We start from the raw sequence: 24,151 nt of genomic DNA, 5'->3' as shown, positions 1-24,151 counted from the left end.
TGGTGAAGGCGGAGAGGTGTTGAAGAACAAATGAGGTCAAACTCTCCCGCTGCGGTAAGTCTGCCGAGACCAGTTGGCCAAAGTACCACCATTCACCATTATAGGTAATATCTACACATTCTACCTGCTATAACCAATTTTCAGTCCGATGATTACAGTAAAATTATCAAGTCAACGCATCATATCAATGAGTGACAGAATAAACAATAACAACTGCAATGCTCAAATCAACAACGCTTGCATCAACACAAAATCAATCAAACAATACGGCAATTTCCCATCATCCACCACCATTACCATCACCATCGTCTCACCATATCAGATCGCACAAACCAGATGGACGACGCCGCTACACGCGCTCCTCTCCGAGCCGAGGGGCCCCCCCTTTCCAATCAAGCCGCTCGTAGTAGCGGAACACAAGGTCATATCCATCCAGATCGTGCACGATCCGATCCACCCGCCGATAGCCCTGCACATGCTCCATCTTGGTCGCCCGACGCGCCGCCTGCCGCTCGACGAACCGACCCTCCTCCACGCTGTCAAGCTCCGCGTCTGCCGGCTTGGCCTCGAAGAGCGTCACCGTGAACCGACCGGGCTTGAAGATGTTGACCACCTGCTGGATGATGTCGGCCGTGGTCTGCCCGTTCTGCGAATGCGGCACGTTGGTCTCGAAGGACGCGTACGAGCACTGCGGCTCCGGCGTCACATGCACCGTGAAGTAGTGCGTTCCCATGCCCTGGTGCGGGGAGGGGATGACGCCGTTGGCCGAGAATCCGCAGGGTGTGAAGAGATACGCGTCCACACGCGACTCCGGGAACTTCTCCTTGGGGTAGACGTTGGAGAGGCCGCACGACTCCGACACCACGGTGCCGAGAGCGTGACCCTCCGTCGTCAGCTCAGGAGGCAGAGTACGCGCGGGAGCCGACTCCACGCCATCCATGTCGGCCGTGTTGCTGAACACGTCGACGTGCTCGCCATTGTCCTTTTCAAAGTTGCTGTACTGCTTCTCCGCGACGGCAGTGGCGTGGTCCAGGTAGAACTGCTTGGCGTTCTCCTCATCCAAATCGGTCATCAGCACCTCCAAGGTCTCATCTTCATCTCCCGTCTGCGGCGCGACGCGCTCGGGAATCTGAAGCATCTTGGTCTCGGTTACCGGCTCCGCCGATTCCTCCGTGGGAGACGCGGGAGGAGTCAGTAAGGTATGCGGCTCGGTCAGGTACAGGTACCAGTGCTCGCCGTTCATCTTGCCAATCATGTAGGCGCTTCCATTGAGGAAAAGCTTGTCCATGGTGCGCACCTCATCCCTCCAGCTCCGGTGGGGACCCCGCTGACGGTCCGGGAAGAGGAAGTTCTTCCGGCTGTAGAACACGCGGTACGGAGCTGCGGCAACGGAGATGCCGCGTGATGCAGGAGCCGTGGACTTCTGGAAGCCACCAAACAGCGCCGCAATCTCCAGAATGCGCGGCAGGCCAGACAGCAAGGTGGTGGTTCCGCACGTCTTCAGAATCAGCTTGTGGGGCCACACGAACATGCTGGACTCGGACAGGAGATACGCGTCGACATCCTCGGACGACACAATGGACAAAACTTGGCAGTTGACAAGGTCGAGCATGTCCTTCCAGATCTCCTCCGACACGGCCTTCAGACCCGCAGGGTTGGAGGGACCGAGATCCTTCGCCGATGGGGCGAACCACACTTCAAGGAGCTTCTCCGGGCCTGATGAACGTTAGCTCTGCAACAACACACGCCACAAGGGGTACCAACCTTCAAAGGCATTGGAGGAGTCAAGATCCTGAGTGGCCGCATAGTTGATGGTCAGGGACGGAGTCCCGATAAAGGATGACGGCGAGGTCGTGTAGTTCTGGGGGATCCCAATGTACACCATCTCCAGCGATTGAAGCGAAGAAGCGCACGGGTGGCGAGATAATCGGCGAGGCAGTACTTAGGACGCGGCGCGTCGTTCTTGTGTGTAACCGTAGACGAATAGAATAGCCTAGGAAGCACTATCTGCTACCCAGACGAACAGGGGGGGATGTCCGTCTGAGAGAGAAGGCCCTGATTCCAATAGAGAAGGTGGCACACAGCCAGGAAGGTAGAGTCCGAATGAGCCTGAAGGGCTGCTAGGGAGGGCGGAAGGAGAGCGAGAGGAGGAAAAAGCCTCTGGAAAAAGGAATTGTGACTATCGGTGGAAGACCCTCGTGCTGGAAGATACCGATACCGGTCAAAGTATCGGGTCTAGCAGACGAGAGTATCTGCTTTTCAAAAAGGACAAAGGGGAGAAGACAGAGGCGCGTGAGGTATAACACTGGAGTCGTGTTATCGAGGCCTAGAGCCATTCAGTCAGTCCTGGTCGAGTGGGATTGTGCAGGAGGAGAATAGGCAAGGACATGCGGGCAGCACCCCGAAGCGGGGAAGCACGAAAACTCTGACGACATGGAGACGGGGAACATGGGCGACCTACTTCGCAGGCTTAGACAGGAATCGCAGTAGGTCCTTCGGGTTCATGGAAGGCGAGAAAAGATCGGGCTTAAAAACAGCACGATGTAGCGAGAAGCTACAGACTGGACATCGGCAAAGCAGGCAGCGATGCGACCAGTTCTCGATATACCGACGGGTAGGTCGGAGCAGGAGGGCTCTGAATGAGATCAGAGAATGAACGAGGAGTCACCAGGCAACAAGCAATCCCACGGGATGGGAAAAGCAAAGATGTCGAGGAGACGAAGAAAGGAGAAGAAAAAGATGGACGTGGGCAGGAGAAGGACTCAGGTGGGAAAATTGTCGACTCCCAAACAAGACTGTGTGGGCCCGGAAAAAAATCGTGGGGCGGAGATTGGGTAGAGACACACAGACCCCGATGGAAGGTCAGGTATTTCGTCTGCAGTGTTGGCGGGTGGTAGCTGAGAATTGAAGCCGGAGGTGAAAGACCGGGAAGCGCAATTCCTGGTTTCGACAGGACGGAGAGAAGATGAAGACGAAGGGAAAGGAAAAAAAAAAGGAGGTAAGTTGGGCGACTGAAGGTGCTCATGCGACACCCCAGAGGGCGGGGGTAAGCGGCAGAATACCACTGACATAAGCGACCCGGTGACGTCGCCGCCAGGAACGGCCGAACGTCTGCCCGCGATCGACGTACTGTATTTCTACATCATTCCACCCCGCCCGTACAGATACAACAGCTCAAGTTACTCAATTGCATCGCATTCGGTATGAATACACGTCGGAGGTGAATGTATGCGACAAAAATTCCCCAAGACCAACACCCCAGCCCCAACGCCAAACTCAATCCCCAGGCAACAAACAAAATCGCGAGACAGCAAATCTACGAACCCAAGATATCATGCGCCATTTGCACATTCCCCACCTCGCTGATCTTCCCCGCGAGGAAGTCGCCCACTTTGGCTGCCAGTCTCGTGCGCAGATCGTCCGTGACGGTGCCCGCATCGCCGTTGGCAAGCGGCGCCCGTCCTTCCCGTAGGGACGCCAACACCGCGAAGAGCACCTTGAGGACACGTTCAGCCTCCGGGCGCCGCGGATCCTCCTCGCCCATGCCGTCCTTGAGTAGGTTACCGTACGTAGGCAGGTTCGGCACGATGAGCACGCGCACGGCCTCGGCGCCTCCGACGGCGTGCAAACCGATGATGGCGCCGTATTGGGCGCCGAACGGCTTCAACGGGTCCAGGAAGGTCTTCAGACAGGAACGGGCCAGACGCGGCTTGAGCGTGTGCGACGAGTGCGAGTATTTCTTCGCAATGAGACCGAGGAGGGACGCGGCGAGGTCGCGCAGCGCGAATTGCTCGGACAGGTCGGCGTTGCCGCCCAGCTGGCGACCGATGAGACAGGTGAGGATGGGCGGGACGAGAGAGGCAATCTGCGTAGATTAGTCATTGTATCTTGTAGTCGGAAGAAGGGAATGCATACGTATGGATCAACGTAGAGCGACTTGTTCTGCACCAGGGCCTCGGCCATGCGCATCACCTGCGTCAGAACGAAAATATCCTTCATGCCATGGGTGACCTTCTCCGAGATGAACTGCACAAAGTACGGCACCAGCTGGTGCAGCCCGGGGTCCTCGCGCAGACTGGAGTACGCCGAGGTGCGGTACTCCTCGCTGGACTCGTCCAGGAACGCATTGCACACCTTCTCAAAGTACAGCTGTAACTCCTTGGACAGCACATGTTTCACCAACGGCTTGACGGCCACATTCGCGCTACCGCTCATAGCCGCCAGCGTCGAATTGGCGTTCGGTCCCTTGGACAGTAATTCCAGGTTTCGCGAGTCGGCGGCGGTCGGGTTCTGGGGGATGGACGGCTGGACACCTTCGACGGCCAACCAATGTGCTATGCGATCGTTAGCGAATATCACTCCCCGTCATGGGAGGTCGCGATAGCCGTACCAGTGAAGGAGATCTCGCGCGGCACCTTGGGCAACGGCGCGTTGATCAGCTTCTCGAAATCCACCTCTTCGTCCTCGACGTAGAACAGGGGCTGTCCCGGACCCAGCGATGCCTCGCCGAACCGCAACGGCCTCGTCGTTTCGTATCCGTATAATGGTTCGACGTCCAGCACGCGCAGGGCCTGAGAGATATCCTGGGTCGTCAGGAGGGTACGTCGACTGTGGCGCATGAATTTGAGGGCTTCCTCCAGGACCTGTGCGATGCGATACTCCACGTCCCGGGCGAGGTTCTCGGTGACATCGTTGTTGAGATTGACGATGCCGACGGACTCGGCGACGTCGCGAATATTATCTGGGTTCCAGACGGACATGTCGGCGAGGGGATCGGGGAGAGGCGACTCCAGTAGCTATCTGCGGAAACCAGGAAGAATGAATTATTGAGAATATCGGGGTAGATTGGCGATAGCGAAACACATTCTGCTTCAGGCCCCAAGTGTAAGTAAAGTGAAGGAAGATGAATGGGAATTGGGGAAGCTGTTGCGCTGAGGTTGCGGCGAGTGGAGTTGCGTTTTCGGGAGTAATGATCTCCCGTACTTGGCTGAGGTGTGGTACGCTGCCAGCCATGCATGAACGTTGACTACAACATTACAATTGGACTGAAATAATTAAGAGAATCTATGAAATTCAACACGCAGAGGAAATATTATTCTTGTATTAAAATACTATATAAGAGTGGAGCGGAAACAGCACAACCAACTCTGCAAACAGTACACGGTCTGAGGTATCAATAAACAGAAACACCAATGGCCACGAGTCGCCCAATCAACAATATTAACATTAGAGCACCTTATGTTGGTGCGGCTTGAGCAGGAAGGGATGTTCTTCGCATTTATTTGGCTTCGGCTGCAGGTGCGGGAGCCTCCGTCACAGCGGCATCGTTTTTCTCAGGAGCATCCGCGGATTCCTGTGTAGTCTCTGCCTTAGACTCCTCCTTGGGTTCCTCCTTGGGCTCCTCCTTGGGCTCCTCCTTGGGCTCCTCCTTGGGCTCCTCCTTGGGCTCCTCCTTGGGCGCATCCTTGGGAGCCTCCTGGGCCTCATCCTTGGAAGCCTCCTGAGCCGGCTCCGGGTCCGCAACAAGGTTCACGGTCCTTGCGTTATCCTGCAAGGCCGGTCCGTTACCGCCGTACGCCTTGGGGAACTGGTCCTTCAAGGGGGAGGGGAATTCGCGCGCCAGGTTGGCCCCATTGGAGATGGGATGGAACTTGCGGGTGGTGTTCTTGCTGAGAAAGACCTTCATGGCGGCGAACATCCAACCCATGATGGCGGGGACGTTGACAAAGAACTTTTCGCGCAGGAGCTCCGGGTAGGCCATGGCGAAGACCTCGATGGTCTTCTTGGTGGCGGCGCGGAGGTTGGGGTTGATACGCAGGAAGCTGACGTTGAGGTAGTCGTGCACCTGGAGCATCTGGTAGGGGTCCTCGTCGGCATTGTAGTCCATCACGGTGGTGGCCTGGTCCATCTTGAGCTCCTTGACGGCCATTTCCATCAGGGCAACGCGCCATTTGAGGAACCTGGTGCTGTTAGCGGGAGATCTTCCACATTGTAATACGTATCGAAACGGGGTGAACTACGCACTCATCCATATTCCCAAACGTCTCATCAATCTTCTTGACCGCACCGTAGATATTCCAGGTGACCACGGTCTCCTTGCCGTTAGCATCCTGGTAGGTGGTCAGGTAGCCGAGGCCGCCAAACTTGCTGGCGCTGTAGCTGGCCGTGTCGACCAGGGCGGTGGGGTCCATCTCCTTGCGCCATTGCAGGGCCTTGATCAGCTGGTCCTCGGCTTGCTTGACGTTGCCCTCATTAGCACGCAGGAACTTGATCATCACGTTGACGGTGGGGACGTCGGCGGAATCCCTGAGGGTGACGCCCCACATCTCATTATGGCCCGCGGACGAGAGGATGGCGGGCAGACGGTCGAAGAATTCACTCAGTGCCGGGTTCTTGGCCAGATAGTCGGGCTTGTTGTCGGCCGGCTGGGCGGCGTCGTCTTGCTTGGGTTGCTCTGTGGGAGCTTCCGCGGGGGCAGCCTCGGTGGCCGGCTGTTCTGTCTTGTCATTGCCATCGGTGGGAGGGTGTTCTGGTTGAGCTGGGGCGTCGGTGGGCTTGTTGTCGACGGGAGGTTGTGGTTCGGCGGCGGCGGGAGGAGTCTTTTCTTGCTCGGACATGGTGGCAGTGGGGGAGTGAGGATGGAGTATGTATGGTGAGTAGAAGAGATAGAGGGGAATGGGAGGATGTAGAAGAGAAATGAGAATGGAGGGAAGCGGAAGAAAGACGATGGAAGAAGAAAGAGCAGATCACATGTTCACAGGGGATGATAATAATAATAATAATAATGACAATAACAAATTTAGAATAGAAGGGTCATACTATGTACTAGGGACTACAGAGTGCTAATAATAACTAACCCTATCAATAGACTAACCAAACCCCTATCTCGGGCCCTCCCGATTCCTATCTGATGGCACCTCTCATTACTGTCGGAGTATTTTCCTACAATACAACCACCCTCTACAATCAACACTCCACGACAATCAACATCCCTCTTCTATACTAAGTACAACACTCGAATCCTCGTCCGTCACCCTCGACAGGTCACATCCACCAGGCATCCTCAAGCCGATCCATCCGTGCAAGCGGCAAGGGTGTTTCAGGTGCCGGTCGAGATGCTCGTTTCACTTTCATTATTATTATTAGCAATTTCTGGTTCTGCAGACTGCGATGGTTAAGGAGAATGGTGGGCCTTTAGCATACTCCATATACAGACACTGGAGTATATATCCCTGAGCGAGTGTGATGTTGGCCAGGAGACACCCCTGAACCCATACTCCTAGATGCACGTTATATTTAGCACGAGGGATGTCCAGGCAACACATGCGCTCCAGCTGTACTATAGTCCGTATGTCAATTGCAGTAGAACATGTATTGTTTGTCCATCTAATACGCAGAATCTGTGCAAACATATCTGCAGTAACGTCGCTGGGGAATATAGAATATACAAGACATGGAGGCGTAAATCAAGACGAAAAGAGAAAAAAGAATGCAACCACCATCACCATCACCACTACTGTTCTCCATTCAAGAACTTCTGCGGAATCTGCGGCACCGGTGGCGGCACCGCAGGAGTCTCCTCCTCGCCTTCATCCTCATCTTCATCCATCTCGTCCAGGTTCTCCGGATGCCTAGACAACCAGTCAGCATGTCTCACCACACCCACACGACGAAAAGAAAGTCTCACGCAAGCAGCTCCTTAATATTCCGCATCTCATAATGCTGCCGCCGCCGCCGCTCAAACTGCTCATGCTTTGCGCGCGCCTCCTCCGGCGTCAACAAATGGTCCGCATCACCGCCGTCCTCCCCAACAACAACATGTCGATCCCCCTTCCCCGACTCATTGCTCAGACTGCGCGCGCGCACAATCCTCTCCCCCGCTTCACCAGCAGCACCACCCGCAAGCGCCTCCTCCGGCTCGCCCAGCTCCAAGTCAGGAATCTCCTCCTCCGCCAGCGCTTTCTTCGCCGCGCCAGTCCCCTTGGTCGACCGATCCAGCTCGTCCACCACCACCCCCTGCGCATCAATCAGACTCTCCTCCGCCTCCTCGGCCAGCCGCATCTCCTCCTCGTCCTCGGCCGGGTCGTACCGCGGCGCATACGGCGTCTTGGGCTCGTCGATCTTCATCTTGGCCGTCTTCTCCTGCTCCGTCAGGTACAGGTTCGCCTCGTCCCATTTCAGCCGCGGCGAGTTCTCGTCGTGTTGGCCGTGCGCGCTGGCGAGCGACTGGCGGCGCCCGCTCACGGCGCCCGAGGAGGACCGCCGGCGGCCGGCGTTTTGCAGCGTGTTTTGCAGGGTGAGCTCCTTTGTGTCGAGGGGGTCGGCAGCGGTGGGGCCGGTTGGGGAGATGGCGATGTTGGCGGTGGTTACGCGCGGGATGCTGCTGGAGCTGGAGCTGGGGTTTTTGAGGATGCCTGTGCGGGGTTAGATAGATGTCTTTCGGACGGACAGGTGGGTTACAGGGTGGGTGGAGATACCTTTTGGGCGCTTGTGCGTGTCGGTCATTGCGTGGGCCATGGCGGTAGATCTGTATCTGTACTATAATGGGCCGGTAGGTAGATAGCACGTCAGAAGAGGAAGAAGAATCCGTATGAGGTCAGAGGGAAAAATTAGCGTGTCAGCGGATGAGGCTGAGGAACCCGCTGTGGATAAGACCCTCCGTGGCGGAACCGACTCCGTGATCGACAACGGATTGGAATTCGGACTGGGGTATGGTTGTGTTCGGATTAGAGCTGGTAGAGAGGAGGGTTAGAAGAGAGAAGCAGAAGACGAGAGAAGAGCGAAGATGGGGGTTGAGGCACGTGGGGAGGGTATGACGTCGTTGGTAGCAACCACGCTGAACATGCACTTCTAGTACCTTACAACATATGCCTATGGGAGCAACTCTTCCATTAAATTGATAAATGCATATACCAAATCCTTTACTCTACATCCATCATCAAATCTTCATAATGAACTAAAAATCAGTTACAGCAAACCTCCCAATAACTCGTGTATAGGGGAATCACGCCAATTAGTCAAATATATAATGCCTCACATGCCAAAGAAAACAGGTCATCATGGTATCAATCGTCATCGCATCGTCAAAGCGCAAAAACTATACGAAACAACGCCAAAACTATAACACAAGCAGGGACCCAATCAATCCCCTACGAAATCGACTCAAACTCTTCTCGCTCGCGAAGCCGGTTCCGCGCGAGTTCGTCCCCGCCCTTCGCTGACAGCTGCATCCAGTGCAGCGCCAGACACATGCTCTGCGGGTCCGACTTGGAGTCCTTGTCCCGGCGGTACATCATCTCCGCCTTGAATGTATCCCGCAGTAGCGTCAGGGGCAGGGTCACGCGCGGCAGGAGTTCCGGGTGTGTGAGGTACAGAATGGCCAGCTCCCGCTGCGCGACTGGATTGCCTTCCTTGGCCGTGATGATCCACATGCCCGCCGCATCCTCGATGCCATGTCCCGGGCGGGGGTTCATGTCATATCCATGGGGAGGGTGCCGCCGGCTGAGCTCTTGGGACACAATATTGTCGGCGATCTCCACCATGCTGTTGCAGATCTCGTCCTTCAGGCTCAGCGCCGCCAGCCCAAACTGCAAAAAGGCTGTCCCACTGTCCGTGTTGTTCAGCGTAGTGCCGGGAACGAACGCCGAAATGAATTGCAGATCGCGGAAGAGCGTTTTGGGTTTCACTTCCAGCAGCAGCTTACGTAGCGCATCCACGATCTGTTTCTCCGTGGGAGCGGAGTAGTCGGACGGCCGCGACTCGAAGATGGCGGATTCGCCAGCGGGCGAGGTCGGAGTGTGACCGCCTTTTTCATGTTGGAAGGATCGAGGTTCCGAGAAACTGCGTCGCGCGGTCCGCGGGGACGGGACGTCCGACGATCGCCCTGGCGGAGAGAACACATGATCGTCGCTGGTGGAGAGCGATGCGACGACCAATGACCGGAGATCGCGTAACGCCTTAAGCTTGATGAAAGGGTTCCCATGTCGGGAGAATACCTCAATCAACTGCCGGAAGACCGTTGTATAGGAAAATGGAGGCTGATCGTCAGACTCGAGAACAGCCTGGTGGGTGGAGGACGGCGGCCTGCGCTCTGTTGTCGGGTCCTCGAGGTGGGCGCGGTCGAGCGATTTGCTCCGTCGACTGCTCGGGGTCCGATGGATTGTTTGGCGGACCAGCCGGTCGTTGTACTCGGCGTAGAATTGCTGGACGTGGGCGCGTTTCTTCATCTGCACTTGGATGCGTTTTTGATCCAAGGCATTGCCAAACCATGCATCCGTCTCACTTCCACAGCTCCACACCGGGGACCCGAGATCGCTCAGCAGCAGACTGGTCAGCGTTTGTCGTAGTTCGTCGAGAAACGCGGCTTTTCCGTGGGTGTCATGCTGCGGGCCCGTGGCATCGTTCAGCAATGATGGTGGGCGGGAAAATATGCTCGACGCGCTGGGCGCATAATGTGCAGCATGGTTGGGGGTCGACCAAAAGGTGCTGTAAGTATCACCAGTAGAGATGGAAGCGGCTTTGCCGGGCGAGCCTCCGATCGAAGATGTATCCGCGATGGAGGGCTCTCGCTGGACCCGCCATCGGTCCGAGAAGAAGGATTTCGGCGTCGCGTCGGACGGACGCAGGCTGCCGGATGAATGGGAGAAGTGGCTGGCATCGTCACTGCTCAGATTGAGGGGCCGGAGAGCAGAGAGTCCGAGGAAGCCCCGGGTGCTTGTGCCCTCGTACTTGGCCCGTTCTTTGTGAAACAACTCGCTGGCCCAGAGGACCGGAGTTTCGGCCATGGTCTCGCCGACGAGCCGGTTGATGCTGGCTTGGACCTCGTAGCAGAATCTATGGATGCGCTCCTCGCCCTTGCAGAAGTTGTCAATGTTGTTATGGGTCAGCCATTTCCGGATCAGATCCACCTGCTCGTCGGAGAGCTTATTAGGACCCCCCTGGCTGCTGGGCGCCTTCATCACGTTCATCACCTGGAGTTCGGGCTTATGGAGGAGAGAGCCGCCGAAGGTCCGGTTGCCGCTGCGCGATCGCCCGTCATTCGATATCTGCCTGTGGAGACGAGCAGAGTATCTCATGGTCTTCAGCGCCAGGGCCACATTTTTGGCATCCTCGTACCTCATCGAGTTCTTCACATCGGTCATGTACCACATCTTATCGCGAAGCCGCGCGGCCGTGGCCATCATCTCGTTCACCGTGCGTTGGAGTCGGTGCATGTGGCGGTCGAGCACAACAAAGTCACTTTCGCAGCGCTCGATCACGGCACGTGAGGCCTGGAGGGACCGAGCGCTGGCTGTATGCATGGGTTCGAGGATCCACGAGTCATTTGCCAAACGGGACGGAGAGCTGGCCACACTGTGAAGGAGCTGTCGACGGGCATTCCACCAGTAATGGGCTCCGATGAAATCGGAGTTGTTATGACAATGGGCCATCGCGCGGTTGAATCGGTCCTTCAGGGATGCACTGTCTGTCTGCAAGAGATGAGCGGGCTGGCTAGTGTCAACATGGTCACCCGCGGGATTGTCCTGGATCAGTTTCACGATAGCCGTCTGGAGGGCTTCGAAGTTGTCCTCCATCCCTAGGGCGGTGGACTGGGCTTCGTGCACCGAGGAACTGTCCAGACCGGAGTACTGGCTATCCGAGAACAGGCCCCATGACAGACCGTTCGTCGTCCCAGACACAGAGAAGATGGTCCATCCTTCGGCGGAAGGGGTCTCCAGGTGAGTTCGGACGTCCGGGTCATCCGACAGCTCAAACCGCACTCGGTCCGCGTTCCGAACGAGGCTGTTCTCCGGGAGCGACAGGAAATCCATGTCCACGGGGAAGATGTTCCTGGGCTGGGACGCCTGCGGAGAGGGTGTGTCTGTCAAGGATAAAAACCCAGGACACACTGGATGGGCCGTGCTTTGCTCGGGCAGAGGCTGCAGCGGATTGAGGCGAAGGGATGGGGAAGTTGGCGATTGGCACGCAGGAGCACTTCGCCGGGGGAAAAGCGCATTTAGCAAGGTGAGAATGTCAGCAGAGGATAGCATCAAGAATGCTGCCGGTGACTCTTGGCTGGTCACCTTTGTGGACGGTGGCTGTGGGCTGGTCTGTTTTGGCGCCGTCTCCCTCAGGCGACGGAGCATATTCTCGACATGTTGCCGAACCGTAGGACGAGCCATGGAGAAATGGTGCCTGTTGAGGGTCAAACCAAGTCAGCCATAAGCGGGGTGGCGTTCAGGGAAATACCCACATGGATCGTAGTACGGCAAAGACTTGCGAGTAGGCCTGGATTCCAACTTGTCCGAGCAGTTTCTCTCGCGCATCCTTTCTGATGTGAAAGTCCAGCAGAAGGCCATGGGCCTAAACACGTGTTAGATCAAAGGCCATGCAACCGCTCGGAGGGGTGGGGAAATACCTCCGGATAGGTTAGTGCGCCGCAAAGGAATTTGGAGAAGAACCACTGGACGTAGAGTATCTCGAGAAAACGATCGCGACAGTCGGGTCGGTCCAATTTTGCCATGATCGCGCAGCTCAATTCCATGACGGCGTGGGGAAAGCCTCCGTCTGGATCGTCCAGCAATTCAAACAAAGCATCCACGGCGGACGCGAAGAACTCCTCGGCAACATCCGTCCGTAAAGGGTCTGGAGGTTCCGCGTCAAAGGCGAGGCCCGGCGGGGTGTCTACATGTTCCAAAAGAAAGGCGCCGGTTTGGAGGATGTCCATGAGATACAGTTCAAATTTGGGGCGGGCCTTCCACTCGCTGCCGGTGGTCCAGGCGGCGAGAATGTGGGTGATGAGCGGAAAGTACCTAGAGCCGCCATCGGCGATGAGCTTTGCACAGACAGACGACCAGACATCCAAGCGCAGACGGGCTTCGGGGGAGTCCGCAGGCAAGGGGGACGCATAAACATTAAACAACAGCGTGGATAGCGGATCGGTCCTCTCAAAGGCCAGGATGTGGTCCTTGAACGGGAGCGCATTGGAGGGACTACGCTTGGCGAACGAGGTATGGGTCCGGGATCGAGGGCCCGAGGGAAAGGTGAACTCGGCCGCCTCCCAGGCGGGGGTGGAGGCGGCGACGAGGGCGTTCAGCTGGGTGGGGGTCAAGCAGCAGAGTCGCTCATACAGGAAGTGGGCGTCGGATCGCACCAAACGGAGGATGTGGACGAGATCGGTCCTGGACTGGGGGCTCAACTGGAGGAAGAAGTCCGGGGCGCGGTCAGAGGTGGCATCCACGGAGGACCAGTCTTCGGAGGAAGCATGACGGTGAGAGTGCAGCTGGCGGATGGAGTCGCCAGATTCCTGGAGGTCTAACAAGGTATGGTACAGGGCGATGAAGTTGACTTTGTCGTCATATTTGAGGCGCTCGACCAGGCCGCGCTGGACGGCGGCGCCGACGCGCACCAGGCGCGCGGAGATTCCGAGGGAGACTTTGGTGGCATGCAGACGGTGTTCCAACCTCCTCCTCCGGGCCTGTTTGTGGAGGTTCTGGCGATAGCGAACGGCCAAGTCCTCGAAGGAGACGGGGCGAACACAGAGCGATGGCTCTGGTGAGGTGGGATGGTCGGAGGCAGCCGACTCACCTGTGGTGGGCGCGGAAGGAGGATCGGGGGTCAATATCAAGGGAAACATGATGGTGATGGGGCCCATCACCCGGGAGGCACAATCTACGAGGGTTAGCGGAGACAAGAGAAGGAGAAGAAGGCGATAGGAGGATGAGGGAGATGGTACTGATTAGAGAGGGCTGGACGGGACGAGCATGATGGGAGGAGGTGGACGGGCGATGGGAGATGGACACCATTAGGCAGGTCCCAGGTGCACGTGGCTGATGCCCGAGGTCTATCGCATGTTTATTAGAAGAGAGGGAGGAGAAGGACAGGTAGGAGAGGAGGAAGAAAGAGAAAAGGGGGAAGAAGAAAGGAAGAAGAGGAAGAGATCAAGAGGGGATGGATGATGGATTATGGTTGCGATGACATGCAGGCTAGAGAGGATTCGACAACAAATCGCCCGCGGGGTGGCCAGCGTTCCAGAAGGTCAGTCAGTCAATCACGGGGGAGCATACTAGTATTATACATAGAATAATAGGGACTACGAGTCTAATATACAGGCGGTGACTCGAAGCGGACAGATGCATGGCTCCAGCGGGTGGTACTGGTACCTGCTGGTCTTCCCCGCCGATGAGCCCCGTCAGGTACCAGTACCTGACCCAACTTATAGATCGATCGGTACCGTGCCTATTAATATTACTCCGTAGATAAGTTATTGACTTATTTTTACTTGTTTCCAGAGAGAGAATACTACAACTGCATACTATATCTACATATAACGACCTGTCCATCATCTCATCTCAAGATGATACAAATCCTGACCGTCCAAGTGCAGTGATGTGCTGGCAGTGCATGCAGCAAGATGCCGCGTTGGGCCGTCTAATTGGCCGGTGCACCTCCTCGACGGGGCCAAGCGCACTAATGGCCGTGTTGTACTGGTACTTGGATTTGCCCTAGGGCTCTACTACATTTTAGGTATCAGATACTTACCCTCAGGTCTAGGTACTGGTGGCACGTGTTCGTCTGTCACTGCTCCACGCTTGATCTTAAGGTTGCTATGGACTACATAAGGTATAGTTATGCAGTCAGTGTAATGGATTAGTCACGATGAAGAGGAAATATATAGTAATTCATATCCGTTGACTTGAATAGGAGTATACATTCCCATATATCCCATCTAGATCTACTCATACATTCTATACTCCGTACATACTCCTATCCCAACTCTGGTATATCCAACATCGGTCCCGTCCGCGTCCGATACCCCACCGACCGCACCGTCATACTCCTCCCCAACCCTCCTCCCTCCCGCCCTTGTCCCCCGTCTTCCCCATCCCCCCGAGTCAACTCTTCCAAGCGCAGCACCATCCCAACCGCCTTGTGGTCCTCCGTCAGCTTCGGATGTCGCCGCGCAAAGTACCGCGCATACTTGATGATCGACCAGTAGCAGCTGACGACGTTCATAATCCCGATCATCAGCTTGTACGGCATCTATCCACGTCAGATGCGAGTCCCGCGCACACCCGGAAGAAACTGGAAGAGACTTACATAGTATATGGCCACCACCCACGGGTCCACGCGTTCTCCCTTTCGCCGCAGATGCACCTCGTTGAAGATCACCGCGTTGAGCAGATACAGGCCCCACGACGCCATCGTCATCAGCACCGTGAACCCGGGCTCCACCACGATCGACGTCGGAATCACAAACGGCGTCAGCATGTACAGCACTGTTTCATATAGCTACCGTCCGTTAGCGGGTTGAACTGCGAGAGCGGACAGAAAAACGGCTTACCTCCTGGAAAACAAACACCTTGGTCCCAAACTCCCACCACCCCAGCCGCCAGCTCCCAAACAGATAGCTCGAGTTATACCACATGCTGTGGGTGACGAAAAAGTTCCACCGCAGGAACCGTTGCTTGCACACGGTGGTCTCGCCGAACCCGCCGCGCTTCGCACCCCCATGCACCGAGATCAGCCGCGACGGTGTCGTCGTCTCGACAAACACGGCGCTGCACATCTGGATGCGCCCGCCGAGCCGCCGACAGCTATCCCCTAGGAACCAGTCCTCGCTGATCGAGAAGCCCGGGTGGTTCTCGAGCGTGTGTTTCAGGAACTTGCGCCGCCACAGCGAGATGGCGCCGTGCGGGAACGTCGCGCTGCCGACCTGTCCCGCAAAGCAGCGCTGCAGCCCCGCCAGCTTGTACTCCAGGTCTTGCGCCTGTTGGCAGTACGTGCCGCGCGGGGAGTCCGGGGGGCCGACCGACTTGATCGTGTAGCCGATGCACTGCACCGGCGCCGTCAGCCGGCCCGTGACGACGGGGAAATTGGGCGGCAGGATGCAGTCGTCGTCGATGAGGAGCACGTAGCGGAACGCCTTGGCCGCGTAGCAGCCGACGAAGAGCGCGACAATCTTCGACCCGACGGGGCACCAGATGTGGTTGACGCCAAAGCTGCGACAGATGTCCTCGGTGTTGTCGAGCGGCATCGACGAGTTGCCGTTGGCCACCACGTAGATGTGCGACGCCGGGAAGATTTGCAGCGCCGCCTCGAGCGTGCGGCCGATGATGGGGGCGGCCCGGTAGCAGGGGATCACAAGCGCCGCGCTGGGCGCTACGGGCGCGATATGCCGCACATGGTAATAGTCCGGGCCGGGGGGATCGGGTTCGAACCGGGTGAGAAGGGGGGAGTAGGAGAACCTGGGGCCGGGCGCGAGCGGCGGTTAGTCGAGAACACGGGAGATGGCAATGGCAAACGTACCAGATAAGCATGCAGATGAAAATGGCCCAGCCGCCCTGGAAGATGAGTTTATGCTGCATGATCCAGTAGAGCCAGTAGACGGCGCCCTTCCACAGCGGCAATCCCACCAGGACGAAATACACCACGAGAACCAAGAAAGTGTATGCGCCGTACTCGATCGTATAGCGAAGCCAGTCCTCGCGCTGGTGTTTGATATTGACCAGCTTGGCTCGGTCATACAGACTCTTCAGACTGCTGTTTCGCGATTTCCTCACCGCATTGGGCACCCGAGAGACGCGCATCGGCGCCGTAAAGATCGAATCTTCCGACAGCCCGCGTGAATGTCGATACCAACGATGTTCGTGGTTGTTCGTCGGTTGACCATAACGCTGGTTGCCGGCGGTCGACCTCTCGCTCAGCGATTGGGAGCGACGGTCACTCTCAGCGTCTTCGCGGACCGGTGGTAACGGCCCTCGGCCATCTTCGACGGCCGAGGAGTAACTGAAATGGCGGTATACGCCTTCTGGTCCCTCCAGGGGTCTCATTCCCCACGACTGTCTCCGCTTCTGGACGTGAATCTCCTCTGCCGGAGCGGCCACGGGATGCAGAGGCGTGAAACTCCATCGAAGCGTCTGAGGATAGGCCTCGGATGACGCCGCAGCGGCCAGAAGAGTCTCGGGCACAAAGATCTCGTCGGCGGCTTCTCCATCGCTCCTGGAGGACAACGGCGATGTAGTATCCGCTGGTTGCATTGTGGCCATGCTATCAGGCGCTCTATACTAGAGTCCGATAGCAGTGTCCACTGGAGCGTCGGTCGTTGTCAAGATCCTGTAACAACCACTGCAGAAGACAGCATAGATCTTGGACGGGCCTGTAAAAGTACATCTCCAGTATGGGTATTTTCGTGGCCGGTACTTTGGTCGTACGGATCTCCAAGGGCCCATACCCCACAGAACAACATACAACAATCGATCCGCCGACGACTGAATCGAGGGAGCCTGTCTCTGCTGGCCTCCCTGTTTTTCGAAGAATCCTTCTTGCCCATATGGAGTCTCGCCCGCCATCACAGCTGCATCGGTACTAGAATGTGTATACATGCCAGCCGTCTACATGCGGCAATAATGTGGCGAGTAGGTTACACACAATGCTTGATGCGATCTCCTCGTCCCTCTACTGGGTAAAGTCCGTTGGTGATTGAGTTGCGGAAGCAGATGGGTCTCCGCAGGACTTGATGTATTGTTGATCGACTGTCAGATTAAGCCGTCCGTGTACGCGGCCTGTGCGGTGTTCTGGTGAGTTTGCTCTCCTGCAGCATCGGATATAATCTCCGCCACGGCAGGGAGGAGAGTTGTAGTTGCCTAGTCTCCTGTAGCGCACGTTCGATGGCGCTGAGCATAACAGACGGTACGCCAAGAATTTGATGGCTTGTGTGCAACGGTCTCTTCGCAACACAAACAAATTCTCCGTTGCTGGCTTCGGGCTTGGACGAGGCAGCAGGCATCCATTGGTGCTACTGTCTACCATCCTAACCTGGGCAGTCCCTGAGGTATAGTAGCAGTCTGCTCAGCGCCTCCAACCGCCCTACACCCTGGCCTTACCAGTGTCTGTACGTGATACCCTAATTGGAGCAGATGTCAGGATGTTACTTCGATCCAACAGTTGGAGAACTCCGTCGGGTATGGAGTGGCTGCCAACCAGACCAGTCGAGGCCCGTCGTGAGGCGTCTTTCATGACAGACCAGCCAGTCGCCGAGGGTTTGGGGACCACGAGGTATGTGTGGATATCGGGAACAATCTTGACACACCTCGACGGACCATAGAACAGTGGCCAGTGGCATTCCAATGGATCCATTGTACCACGAAATCACCATCCCTCCCCCTTCCTGACATGTCAAGTACATCAAGGGGGAGAGGAGGGTACAGAGAGTGTGAACAACCCTTGAGGAATTGCCTCGATACGGCGCATTGTTGGGATGCAACCTCGGACATGATACCTAGGACGTGGCGGAAACCGTTAACAGGGCTTATCAAGCTGATGCATGAAACTGGGGCGATTGAGCTACATCCCTTCCGATCTAGGGGGTGCTAATCTGAGCCGATCTGGCTAGACCCAACATCTCGGAATGCATTGTTTCACTCTCATTTTGCTTGACCCCCCTTGTTGATCGGAGCCGAGATGGATGGATGAAATGGCTGTGGGATTTCCATGAGTAGAATACATAGGGAGGTCCGAGATGCACAAGATGCACAAGACGCACATGTACCGTCTTTTGTATTGATAGGCTGTAGCTGGTCGTAAACAGGGCGAAGAAAATCCCATAAATTGCGCGCTAAAGATGATGCCAGTCCGGAACGCCGACGGAAGCAAAAGCCACGAGAATGCTCAACGCTCATGCGGATCACTTGCACACCCACTTCTTCTCGACTTCTTTCTGTCCCACTCGGGTGGCCAGGCTGTTTAGCGTGTCCTTCAATACCTCCTTGGATACTTTCGGGAAACTAGAGCAGAGTTAGCAACGGCCACCACATTCCGCGGGCGGGAAGCCTACCGTTTCTTCAATATCTCAATCAGTCCAGTTTTGGTAAGATCGCTGCCGTTCACCACCTGTTTGAATTCCTCAAGCTGGTCGGGCGGGAATGTCCGTTTGGCTTTTGTCGGCACCACTACGGCCAGCGCAGCCCCGTCCTGCGTGGATGCACCGGCGGATGTCGGAGTGCCCATGAACGTGTCCAGCGGGCCTCGTCCAGCAGAGGCCCCTTGCACCGGGTCCGCCGCCTTCGGCTTCTGCCAATATACGGTGGAAAACGGGTCGATGGGGAAGGTCACCGCGTCGGATATCGTCTCAATCTTGTACACGGAAAGCTCGGGGTCCACCCCGTGTTCTTGCCATCGTATGCCAGTGCAGATCGGCTCGAGGTCCCCGACAATGGGTCCTCTCTTTCCAGCGAGCTGATCGTCCTCATCGTCCAAGAAGCCATCCATGTCGTCCTCGCCGTCTTCGCTGCCTTCCTCCTCCTCTTCCGAGTCGAGATCTTCGCCCTCTTCGGGCTCTTCCCACTCCGCCTCTGAGTCGTAGTCGTAGTTTGTTTCGGGCAGGCCGCGGTGGAAGGGGTTGCGCATCATTTTGTGCGCGGAGGATGCCGGCAGCCTCCTGGTGTAGGTACCCTGGTACGGGGGACGCACGTCCTCGCCAAACTTCAACGACTTCATGGTGACATCCCTGAGTAGCTTTTGCTGCTTCTGAACAGCATCTGAGGTGCCCTGGTCGCTGAGATTCTGCATGCGAAGAAGAATCTCCTTGACCGAGGCAGGCAACTGGCCCCGACGGCGCTTGTACGGCATCAACTTGAAGAGCTCGGAAGGCCGGAAGCTAGGAGCCTCGCCTTGGGCGTCGGCAGACCGCAGAAAGGCATCCAGCTTGTCCCTCATATGACGAAGAGCTTCCGCATCGCGCTCAAATCGATGCGGCGGCGCCACCCGAGTATGCGACTGGAGAAAAAACTCCGGGAACTCACGCTCATAGTCCGACACAGCCTTGGCCTCTTGCAGCGACTGTCCCGAGGCGCCCTCGGCGCTCTTCTTCGGCGACGCATTGACACCCGCGCTGGACGCTTGCACGGGAACCTTGGGCTTCGCAAAGAACGCATTAAGTTTGGGTTGAGCCTGCACCCATCAGTCAGCTTCTCTCCTCTCCGAACAAACCCCCAACCGCAACCCGTCAAACTTACCCTCTCTTTCTTCAACCGATCCTCCTCCTTCTTCCGACGCTCTTCCTCTTTGGCGGCTTCCTTCTTCCGCTTCTCCTCCTCCTTGGCGGCCTTTTCCTCCTCGCGCGCCTTGCGCTTCTCCTCCCGTTTTTTCTTCTCTTCTTCCCGCTCCGCCTCGCGTTTTCTCTTCTCCTCCTCCCTCGCCCGCCGCTCTTCTTCCTTCTTCGCCCGCTCCTCCAGCCGCGCCTTCTCCTTGGCCTCTTTCTCCTGCTGCTTCGCCTCGCGGCTCGCCGGCGACAGCTTCCGCTTCTTCGCCGCGGGCCCCGCCGCCCCGACAGGCACTGTGTTGAGCGTCGACTCCGCGAGGGTGACGGTAGTTTCTTTCGAAGCCGGGTCCGCCATGGGCGTGTTCGTGTCCGTGTTCGGGTTTGTGGGTTTCGATATCATGGACGTGGCCAGGGGCTCCGGGGCGTCTGCGTCGCCGGGTGTGACGGCAGGGGCGGTGTTCTCTTGGTTCTCGGTCTCGGCGGTGTAGTGGGGGGACGGCCGGCCGTCTTCTTGGTGTGAGGCGTCGGTGAGGTCGTGGATGGAGCGCTTGCGGGACTCGCTGGGGGGTTGTGCGTGTGGTGAGGGGGGGTAGGGCTGTGGGGGGAGGGAGAGGGATGGGTTTGTGTCCATGGTGACTTCCATTGTATGTTCTCAATGGGTAGAGGAGGGACTGAGGGTCTGGGAGGTGGATGGGACAGTGATGGTCCCTGCCCAGAGATGATGGGACAATGGGGCGTGTAAGAGACAGAAAGAGTGTGAATGAGACCTAAGGTAGTGAATGGAATGGAGTGTCGGGTTGGAGTTGCAACTGACGGGAACGCGTTAATTGATCGGGCGCGACTGGGCGCGTCAGGCACGTGAGGATTAGTAAGATGCACCAATGTACATTTCATCTCTTCATAACATTCTGAGGATAACTACTAGGTAGAATACAACAACCCTTAAGACTCCAGACCTCATGTACGAATAACATATGTACAATATTATTATTACTACTGCTCAGCCATACGCCATGCATCGACACCCAATGCATCAAGAAGCCGACACGCACAAGGGGAATAAAGACATGAACCAGCACAATGCAATCGCCAGTTGATCCACAGAGGTTCAACAATAGGCCGAATGCCTTCAACAATCCGAGATAGACTTGTATGACCAGGCCACCTTCAGGTGCAAGACGAAAGATGTGAAATGAAAATCGAAGGAATGAGACAAGAAAGGAATCAGATGAGCCATGCACTGCATAAAATAAATCATCTGTGGCATGTTCAGATCATATGGTACTATATTCATGGCCGCCCGTTAATCGCTGAGATCCGGATTGGCGACGAACAGCCGCACGTTAGTCATGGTGGTGGTGCGCTCGTCCACACTGCCACTGCGACGCAATTCGTCGGCCCGTTTGGCCTTTTCGGCCGCGGTGGTGGCGGCACTCGGGGCCGCCATTTCGCCCACCATGCCGAAGCTCTCCTCCTGGTCGCTGCCGAAGCTGTTGCGACGGGCGGCGTCGTCGTGGTGCGCAGCGTCGGCCTCGCGTTCGGCGGGCGGATGCTCCGACACCTCGGGCAGATCAGACTTTTCGTTCGGAGGCGTGCTGCCGCTGCCCATGGTGCCCTGCGGCGTGCGCTGGTAGCCGCTGGGGTAGCGCGAGCCGCTCCCCAGAGAGCTGCGACCGCTTCCGGTGCGACGGTAGGGGAAGCCGCTGTCGCTGCGGGCGTCCTCATCGGCGTCGCCGATTTCGTTGGCACTGAGGCGCACGGGGACGGTGGCGCCGACCAGAGTCGAAGGCGAGAAATCGGTGCCTCCCTTGGAGTGCTTGATCTTGCCGCTGGCCAGCGTGCTGGCGCGTCCGCCAGTGCCTGCACCGTGGACTTCCAGGTACGCTCGCTTCTTGTCGGCCATCTTCTGGGCGCGCAGGCGGGGGTCCTCGGGCTGGGCGCGATCGCACCAGACAGTGGCCTTTTGCCGCCGCATGAGCGCCACGTAGCCCAGCTGCGACTGGGCAGAGCGGGACGAAGTGCTGCGCCGGATGTCGCCGGCCGCGGGCATGGGGCCGCCGGCGTTGCCGGTGGAGCTGGTGGAGGTGGTGGCGCTGGAAAGACGGCGAGAAGGGGGATAGTGGACATGAGCGGTCATGGTGTGTTGCGGCGAGGGACCGGAGGCATAGGGTTGTTGATGGGCGGCATAGGGCAGCACCTGAGACGAGGAGGTCCGACTGCGGCTGTGGGCGAGCGAGGCGACCGAAGGATGGGGGGAGAGTTGTTGCTGAGGGCCGTCATATGCCTGGTAAGGGGCATACCCCGACCGCATGTTGGGCACAGGTTTTCTGGAAGGCGGCGGTTGATGGAGAGGAAGACGATAGTCGGTCATGGTGGAGGGTTGCTGAAGCTGCACCTCAGCCATCAACCAGGTTCTGGCACGGGTAGATATAATCCGAGTCCCCGGCGAACGACGTAAGCGGGATACTCCCGGGGAAGGACAATGCGTGGGCGAGCTGGAGGAGAGTCGGCGAGAGTGCGTGAAGGTCGGTGGAAAGTCGACGAGAGCTCGGACAGAAGGGCGAGCTTGAGCGATTCGTCAGGAGACGATGTGGACACGAGAGAGCCTCCCGATTGACTCTGGCGATACGAGGATACCCAATGATCGGAGATACCGGGTAGGGTGAGGCGATAGGGGGGTGGACGAGGACACGGATCAATCCCCGGTACCAGACGGGGAGGTGCGTGAGGGAAAGAGAAAGAGAGGAGAGGGGAGGGGAGGAGAGATTGAGGAGGTGATGCAGTAGAGGGAGAGGAAATGAGGGAGGGTTATGAAGGAACAGGTGGAGGAGAGACAACGAAACGGCGATGATGGAGTGGAAGAAGATACCGAAAAAGATGGAAGCTGAGAGTGGGCGGTGGTACCGAATACGAGGCACAATACCAATAATACGGCTAGCACTGCACAGCCACGGGGTTGGGCGGGTGCAAAAGCGGAGACACGGAGTGCTGCGCCACGCGACACGTGTGGCCGTACATTACGATACCGTATGGAACATCTCAGGAACCTGAGGGATCAGGCACATCAGGATGTACCTTATCTACCTACTACATTGTACCTCTTCTTGTTCTCACCACAAGATCCATGGACAGGAGCATTCAACTCGGACCTGATGAAGAAGAGATTGTGACGTCGATAACCGGAAGCCAGCGGAATCGTCCGTTTACTAATTACCATCATACAACCACTCCGTCGATCTGGTACTAGCGGTCGATGTTACTCATGACGTGACAATGACTCGTTGTTGACTCTGGTCTGGTTACATCGACCTTACTGCGTACCAAGTACTACAGTACCAAGTACGGTAGCATTCAGGTGGCCTGAGCTGCACAGCCTTATAGGGCCTCTAGGCCTCCGTCATCTGTCTCACACGTCCCAAACAATGTACAAAAAGTATCTATCTACAGCTTCGCTTTATCCGTCTGCAACAACGCCCCATCCTCGCGCACGGTATACTCCCGGCCCTGTTCCCAGCCCAACCACGCCTTCAGGGTCTCCGTCCCTCCCGTCCCGGGGACTAGTCCACCACCGACCCATCCCCCGGCGTCAGCGGCAATGGGCCGGGCGGGCGTATCGACCAGATGCACCGGCGGGCGCTGGTCAAACCCGGCCTGCTCCAGCTCATCCTGCTCCAGCACCGGCGTCGCACACGCATCCGTGCCATCAAAGACCGCCTCCCACTCCGCACGGGTCTTCTCCTTGAACCGCGCAGCAAAAGCCGCCCGCAGCGCCGGCCAGTTAGCGCGGTCGTCGCGGTCGGGCAGCTCGCCCGGCGCTAACCCTAGGCCGCGCACCAGCGCCGCATAGAACTGCGGCTCCTACGCGCCGACGGCAAAGTATCGTCCCGCGTCCCGGGACTTCGAAGTTGCCTAGAAAGAGGTTCCTGCCGTCGAGCATGTTGCGGTCGCGGTGGTTGCTCTTGAACAAACACTTAGTACCACCGCCGCGATTTGTAGCACTAATTAAGCATGTCCAAATATCAATGTAATAACTAATGACGGGTTCGCTGTAAGGTCACACGATAAGCTTAATAGCCAGCCAGAACCACGCTTGCTCAAACATTACCTCTCATGAACCTCTAATTTTTCTTC

At 57.1% G+C, this 24,151-nt stretch overlaps 8 protein-coding genes across 8 annotated transcripts; all 8 read right to left on the bottom strand.

Annotated features, from left to right (window-relative positions):
• Positions 1-349: 349 nt before the first annotated feature.
• Positions 350-1,885, bottom strand: ATEG_08043 (adenosylmethionine decarboxylase SPE2; the record flags this gene model as incomplete). Its single annotated transcript, XM_001216664.1, has 2 exons — positions 350-1,716; positions 1,765-1,885. 2 exons carry the CDS (start codon positions 1,883-1,885, stop codon positions 350-352), a joined length of 1,488 nt encoding a protein of 495 aa, XP_001216664.1.
• A 1,431-nt stretch (positions 1,886-3,316) lies between these two features.
• Positions 3,317-4,760, bottom strand: ATEG_08042 (TATA-binding protein-associated factor TAF6; the record flags this gene model as incomplete). Its single annotated transcript, XM_001216663.1, has 3 exons — positions 3,317-3,865; positions 3,916-4,334; positions 4,391-4,760. The coding sequence occupies 3 exons, from the start codon at positions 4,758-4,760 to the stop codon at positions 3,317-3,319; spliced, it is 1,338 nt and encodes a 445-aa protein (XP_001216663.1).
• Positions 4,761-5,278: 518 nt separating this feature from the next.
• On the bottom strand, positions 5,279-6,617 carry sfh5 (CRAL/TRIO domain protein; the record flags this gene model as incomplete). Its single annotated transcript, XM_001216662.1, has 2 exons — positions 5,279-5,960; positions 6,025-6,617. 2 exons carry the CDS (start codon positions 6,615-6,617, stop codon positions 5,279-5,281), a joined length of 1,275 nt encoding a protein of 424 aa, XP_001216662.1.
• Positions 6,618-7,513: 896 nt separating this feature from the next.
• On the bottom strand, positions 7,514-8,517 carry ATEG_08040 (PP1-complex regulatory subunit GLC8; the record flags this gene model as incomplete). The annotated part of the gene is made up of 3 exons (XM_001216661.1): positions 7,514-7,631; positions 7,688-8,414; positions 8,478-8,517. The coding sequence occupies 3 exons, from the start codon at positions 8,515-8,517 to the stop codon at positions 7,514-7,516; spliced, it is 885 nt and encodes a 294-aa protein (XP_001216661.1).
• A 632-nt stretch (positions 8,518-9,149) lies between these two features.
• Positions 9,150-13,615, bottom strand: ATEG_08039 (uncharacterized protein; the record flags this gene model as incomplete). Its single annotated transcript, XM_001216660.1, has 3 exons — positions 9,150-12,174; positions 12,233-12,342; positions 12,398-13,615. The coding sequence occupies 3 exons, from the start codon at positions 13,613-13,615 to the stop codon at positions 9,150-9,152; spliced, it is 4,353 nt and encodes a 1,450-aa protein (XP_001216660.1).
• Positions 13,616-14,483: 868 nt separating this feature from the next.
• ATEG_08038 (glycosyltransferase family 2 protein) lies at positions 14,484-18,117 on the bottom strand (the record flags this gene model as incomplete). The annotated part of the gene is made up of 9 exons (XM_001216659.1): positions 14,484-14,491; positions 14,521-14,592; positions 14,817-15,021; positions 15,079-15,270; positions 15,323-16,226; positions 16,288-17,040; positions 17,230-17,346; positions 17,797-17,847; positions 18,071-18,117. 9 exons carry the CDS (start codon positions 18,115-18,117, stop codon positions 14,484-14,486), a joined length of 2,349 nt encoding a protein of 782 aa, XP_001216659.1.
• A 547-nt stretch (positions 18,118-18,664) lies between these two features.
• On the bottom strand, positions 18,665-20,651 carry ATEG_08037 (putative chromatin assembly factor 1 subunit A; the record flags this gene model as incomplete). The annotated part of the gene is made up of 3 exons (XM_001216658.1): positions 18,665-18,764; positions 18,815-19,929; positions 19,995-20,651. The coding sequence occupies 3 exons, from the start codon at positions 20,649-20,651 to the stop codon at positions 18,665-18,667; spliced, it is 1,872 nt and encodes a 623-aa protein (XP_001216658.1).
• Positions 20,652-21,323: 672 nt separating this feature from the next.
• On the bottom strand, positions 21,324-22,391 carry ATEG_08036 (uncharacterized protein; the record flags this gene model as incomplete). Its single annotated transcript, XM_001216657.1, has 1 exon — positions 21,324-22,391. One exon carries the CDS (start codon positions 22,389-22,391, stop codon positions 21,324-21,326), a length of 1,068 nt encoding a protein of 355 aa, XP_001216657.1.
• Between the last annotated feature and the right edge of the window lie 1,760 nt (positions 22,392-24,151).

The sequence above is a fragment of the Aspergillus terreus genome, genomic scaffold, assembly GCF_000149615.1.
Source record: "Aspergillus terreus NIH2624 scaffold_12 genomic scaffold, whole genome shotgun sequence".
In the NCBI taxonomy this organism is placed as follows: Eukaryota; Fungi; Ascomycota; class Eurotiomycetes; order Eurotiales; family Aspergillaceae; genus Aspergillus; species Aspergillus terreus.
The sequence above is the reverse complement of the archived record's forward strand: the minus strand, read 5'-3'. Positions and strand labels throughout refer to the sequence as shown.